Source organism: Crocuta crocuta, unplaced genomic scaffold (assembly GCF_008692635.1).
Source record: "Crocuta crocuta isolate KB4526 unplaced genomic scaffold, BGI_CrCroc_1.0 scaffold139, whole genome shotgun sequence".
NCBI classification, from domain to species: Eukaryota; Metazoa; Chordata; class Mammalia; order Carnivora; family Hyaenidae; genus Crocuta; species Crocuta crocuta.
In genome coordinates, this window is record NW_027533258.1 from 10966237 (window position 1) to 10972019 (window position 5783).

The following is a 5783-nucleotide window of genomic DNA, read 5'->3' on the forward strand; positions in this document are numbered from 1 at the left end:
CGGACCCGGCGGCGGCTCGGAGCGGGAGCCGGGCCGCGGGGTCCTTCCCTGAGGGGACGAAAGCATCTCGGGGAAGGAAGGTAGCTGGGTTTGGCTGGGAGGGAGTAGTCGGGGCGGGCGTCACGGCTCGTCGGGTTGGTTGCGGGGAAGCAGCGAAGGTTTCTGGAACGGGGAGTGCGCGGCAGGGGTGGTGGGGGGTGAGGAANGCGTGGGTACCGCACGGGGACAGCGCCCTGGCGCTGATCTGCTCGCAGAGGTGCCCCGCTTTCCAGCAGTCAGACATCCGCGTTAAGATCGTTTCGCCTGGGGGCGCCCGGCCGGCCGGGTCGGAGAGCGTGGGGGGGACCCCTCCTCGGAGCGCTGGCAGTCGGCCTCTCAAAGGGAGGAAGACGGGAAAGCGCTGAGAGCTGCGGGTTGGATGGTGGCTCTTTCCGCCCGGGGCCCAGTGAGGACTGGGTAGGGATCCCGCCCTAACCGCCCAGGGTCGGTGGAAACGGCTGAGGCGAGGCTTTGAGAGAATCTCGGTGCAGATTATGGATGCTTCGCGTTGAAGAGCTGATCCATCCTGCGGGGCGCGGGGGGTGTCCTACGGCACAGTCAAGCCGTTTGAACCGTGAAAATACTCCGGTCTCCCAGGAGAGTCAGGTCAGGCTAATGGAAACCGTAGGCTGGGGGTCGGGGGTGGGGAGAGTGTAGGTAGCTTCAGCCCTCGGTGCCCAGGCTGCGTGTGGGGTAGGGGGGCTTTCGGTTTTCAGAAAGCCTCACTCAAACAATTGGGTGGCTCAGCCGGTTTAGCGTCCGACTCTCGATTTCAGTTTAGGTCACGATCCCGGGGTGGGTGAGATGGAGCCCCCTAGGACTCTGCCCTGAGAGTGGAGCCTGCTTGGGGTTCTCGCTCCCTCTGTGCCCCTCCCCCTCCCTCTCTCAGAAAGTAACAAAAAGTAAACAATGTTACACGTACCAGACTGGCAGAAATCAGGGTGTTGGATAGCGTCCTGTGTAGGTGAAGACCTGAGGAATGGTCCAGCACCGCAGGGGGCTTGTCAGTCACTGAACGTTTGCCTCCCCCGCCCCACCCCTGGGGTCTGGGAGAACACCAGGGGGTGTTGAGTGACACCCTGTGAGTACGCTGCATGGCCCAGCAGGTCTCCGAGGAAACTTATGGGAGGGTGCTTGTCACATGGTTATTTCTGGTGCTGACCAGGTGCCCGTCTCCAGAATGGGCATGTCAGGTGTGGCCTATGCCTGTGATAGAGTCGGCGGAAAACTTCCCCAGATCTGTGACGTGTGACAACGTGACGTGACTGCAGAGGTAAAAACGGAAGCGAGCGTACACAAACTACCTTTCAAGAAGGTGTGACTTAGCGGATGAGTTAAAGATGGACTGAGGCACACGTTAAGAGACGAGTAGGTTCCTATGGGAGCTGAAAGATGAGAGAATCCAGTAAGGCCCAAAAAGAGGGTGCCGTGAAATAGGTAATTCTCCGTTATGCACGTCCAAGGTGCTTAGCCGGGAAGACAGCTGTTAGTGACGGTCAGATGATGGGGGCCCTTGTCAGCTATGTCCAGAGAGCTTGAACTTGATCCTGAAGGGAAGCATGGGGAGCATGAGGAAATGAAAACCCTGCCAAGCCACAGAGTCCTGTACCCTTTTCTACACGGGTACACATGTCCACATGACAGTGCGTCTGTGGTTGAGGTTACAAAGGCAGAAAGAAAGTGTTTTTAATGTTTATCTTTGAGAGAGTGGGGGAGGGGCAGAGAGGGAGACACAGAAGCTGAAGCAGGATCCAGGCTTTGAGCCGTCAGCACATAGCCTGACGTGCGGCTTGAACTCATGAACCGTGAGATCATTACCTGAGCCGAACTGGACGCCCAACTGACTGAGCCCCCCCCAGGTGCCCAAAGGCAGAAAGAAATTCCACCCGCTTTACACAGCCCACCAGTTGAACACGGTTTAGCCATCACGTACGTATATTCTCAAGATTAGTGACGTCTTCTCTTCCCGTGAAAAAATTGGCCTGCACTTGGGGCGCCTGGGTGGCTTAGTCGGTTAAGCATCTGACTTTCGCTTAGGTCACGATCTCGCGGTTCGTGGGTTCGAGCCCCGCGTCGGGCTCTGTGCTGACTGCCAGCTCAGAGCCTGGAGCCTGTTTCAGTCTGTGACTCCCTCTCTCTCTGACCCTCCCCTGCTCACGCTGTCTCTCTCACTCTCTCCTAGAAATAAATAAAAAACATTAAAAAAAAAAAAAGATTGGCCTGCACCATTTGCTTCAAATTCTTTCACGAAGGTTCTCCTGAATTCACCTGGTAGTTGATCTAGCTGTTTGTTGGAGCTAACTGCCTTTATCTGAAGGAATATGGAGGCTGCTCCCATTTCTAGAATAAGCGTATTGTTACAGCTCAGAAAAGGGTGCCTTGGCTAAACCCCCACAGTGACAGGGGTCCGAGTGCTGTTTTCCTAGATGTTTACACTCGAAAGGAATGACCCCCAGACCCTTGAAAAATCAGGTCGTGGTTGTGAAGCTGGCAGGAGGCCCACTCAGCGGGCAGCTGGGGTTTTTAGATGACTGGGTTGGTAGGATGGGGGGGGGGTTGAGTACATTGGCAGGGGTGTGGCTGGAGTGCTCGATGGAGGAGGCTACGTGGAGGGGGCGGCGGGACGGAGCAAGGAAGCGGACCCCAGCGCTGAGTGAAGGGGGGAGCTGGAGAAAGGCACACGAGGTCGTGGTCACAACAGCAGCTGCTGGGGAGGGGTCACCAGTAGCAGCGGCTGGGTGAGAAAAGAGTGGAGACAGAGGCCATTGAAACTCCAGAAACAGTCTTAGGCCATCTGTCCAGGCATGAACATCGTCCAGGATGGTGACAGAGTTCAGGAGACCGAGCCCCAGCCCAGAGCCCTCGTTAATGAGGCGGGAGGGGAAGAGTCTCCGGGCGGCAGGGTTTGTATCCTGTTGAGGGTGAGCCGGGCCCCATCAGGGAGCACAGACTCCTTGGGTTTTGTTTTGCTTGCTTGCTCCTGGCTCCCTGTGACGGGATCCGCTCCTTCTGTCAGGTGATCGCTCACCCAGATGGACTTTCTCCTGTGGACGTTTGCAGGTTTCTCGGCGCGGAAGTGGCACAGCGAGCAGCCGAGATGTCTGTGGAGCCGATGAGCTACGAGGCCCAGTTCTTCGGCTTCACGCCGCAGACGTGCATGCTCAGGGTCTACATCGCCTTCCAGGACTGCCTGTTTGAGGTGATGCAGGCCGTGGAGCAGGTGATCCTAAAGAAGCTGGAGGGCGTCCCGGGCTGCGAGGTCAGCCCCGTGCAGATCCGGAAGTGCACGGAGAAGTTTCTCGGCTTCATGAAAGGACGGTTTGACAGCCTCTTCGGCAAGATGGAGCAGCTGTTTCTGCAGCTGGTTTTGCGCATCCCCCCGCACATCTTGCTTCCGGAAGATAAAGCCCAGGAGACGCACCCCTGCAGCGAGGAGGAATTCCAGCTTCTCCAGAAAGAAATTGAAGAGCTGCAGGAGAAATACAGGACTGAAGTGTGCGCCCAGCAGGCCCTTCTCGCAGAACTGGAGGAACAAAAGATCGTTCAGGACAAACTCAGGCAGACCTTGGCTTTGTTCGATGAGCTGGACGGCGTTGGCCGAGATCAGGGGGCTAGTGACTTCAGGGAGAGCCTGGCGCTCCTGGTCCAGAACTCCAGAAAACTGCAGAGTATTAGGGACGACGTGGAAAGGGAAGGCAAAAGACTGAAAGTTTCTTAATTTCTAGGTGGTAACAGGAGTGGGATGGACGTCAAGGGTGGTCTCACTGTACATTTCTCGAATTCTCCTTGTCCCTCTGTCTTGTCGTCCGCACCTTCCTGTTTTGGTCTCTCTCCCGAGCTGTCTCCACACTCGCCGGGACTGCTCTCTGGAGCTTCTGTTCCTCAGAGACTTAGCACGTGGGAAGGGGTCCCCGGTTCAGTAACCGCTCACTGGGGACCGTGACTGAAGAGGCATGAGCGCCTTGGCCGGTCAGGGATGTTTGGAAAAGTTCCGCCTTGGTCATGAGTCTTGTGTAACCTCGAGCCTCTTGACGTCCTCTCCGGATGCGATCAGATGAGAAAAGGTGAAGTGGTGGCTTCGTCACGACCCAGCCGCTGCACCCCGAGAGAGAGAGCGAGCGAGCGAGCGAGAGCCAGCACAGACTGCCCGCTCTTAGCCACCACTGTGTCTTCCGTGGGGAACTTCACTAATGCACAGAAGCGAGTAGAAAACACACCCGGGATCTTTAGTCAAGAGGAAAGAAGCTGGTTTTGTTCCAGAAAGAAATCCCTCCCGTGATCAGGCTTTCAGTGACGTGAGACACCTTGCCGTCCGGGAGCCCAGCCGTGGAAGAGCGCGGACACAGCCCCGGCGGATCTCGGGAACAGCGAGGGAAACCCGGAACATGGCCAATAGCGAGGTTTATATGAATTGACTGCTAGGTATTTTTATCACTTTTTTTCATACTTCATTTAGATTTGGAATCTGCCCTGTGCCTAATATTTAATTAACATATTTATTCATACTCCTAAGCATCAAATATTTAGTGCCCACGGTGGGAAATTTTAGCTGTGTCTTGGGCGTAAATTTAGTGGAGTCTAATACTTCTGTAATTAATCGGTGTAAAATGTCCTCCTCTCCCCCAGAGAGAGAGGACGGGTAGCGATACTTGGCTATTGAGGTGTTTCCTGCCCTCCGTGTCTTCCTAAAGAACGGGATTTGAGTTGCTTCCTTATATAGAAGAGGAACTCAGGGCATTAATATTTGCAATTAAAGATTCATAGACTTAAGATGCCTGTGTTTACCTGGAATATGTTTATTATCCAAAAGTCTTTGCCAGTCCTGTACATTAAATGCATATATTTTAAAGGCTTTAGTTTCGAATCTCTGCTGTCTAGAATGTCATATTTCCTTCTTCAGTATGACCTTTTGTCCGAATGAAAGTTTTCTTTTTTTGCATTTGTGGCTTACTATTATTATTTAAAGTAACCACTACACCCAACATGGGGCTTGAACTCATGACCCCAAGGTCAAGAGTCATGTGCTCCAGTGACTGAGCCAGCCCGGTGCCTCATGTTTGTAGTTTATTTAAAACCTTCTAGTACAGAGGGCTAGATGGTGATCCCCCCAAACGCATGGCCGTGTCCTGATTCCTGGAATTAGGAATTCCTAAAATGCTTTATTTGGAAAACTGGTCTTTAGTGGGACTAACTACGATCGGAGACGAGGGGAGCATCCTGAATTATCTGCGCCGGGGCCTGCATCCAACGGCCGGTGTGTTTGTTAGAGACACGGGGAGATTGGGGGCGAGGCCAGGAGGCAGTGTGGCCGCGGCGGCAGACGGGAGCGATGTGTCCCAAGCCCAGATGCCAGCAGCCGGCGCCGGCTCACAGAGGCAGAGACCAGATCCCCACTAGAGCCTCCAGAGGGCGTGTGCCCCCCGCATTTTGGATTTCTGGCCTCCAGACCCGGGAGGGAGGGAGTGCGCGTCTGTTGTTTCAAGTTACGTGTTACCACGGGAGACCAATACACCTCGTTAACTAGCACATTCGCATATTCATACCCAGAAGGAGGGAGGCTGCTTATTAAGGAAGCAGCATCTGAAAGCTGGTGGTCTAAGGGATGTGTATCAGCCTCCACGGGGCCGGGAACACGCGGCCGCAGGAAGGGTCGTGGGGTGAACACGAACGAGATGGAGGGCCGGAGATGGAGAAGTATTGTCAGCGCTCCCAGTAAGGGACCACCACGTAAGACGCTCTGCGCT

The 5783-nt window shown here is 54.8% G+C and overlaps 1 protein-coding gene across 1 annotated transcript; it reads left to right on the plus strand.

The window, feature by feature from the left end:
• The first annotated feature begins 6 nt into the window (after window positions 1–6).
• Window positions 7–4891, plus strand: MIS12 (MIS12 kinetochore complex component). The gene is made up of 2 exons (XM_077746596.1): window positions 7–80; window positions 3100–4891. The coding sequence occupies exon 2, from the start codon at window positions 3137–3139 to the stop codon at window positions 3755–3757; it is 621 nt and encodes a 206-aa protein (XP_077602722.1). The 5' UTR covers window positions 7–80; window positions 3100–3136; the 3' UTR covers window positions 3758–4891.
• Window positions 4892–5783: the final 892 nt, after the last annotated feature.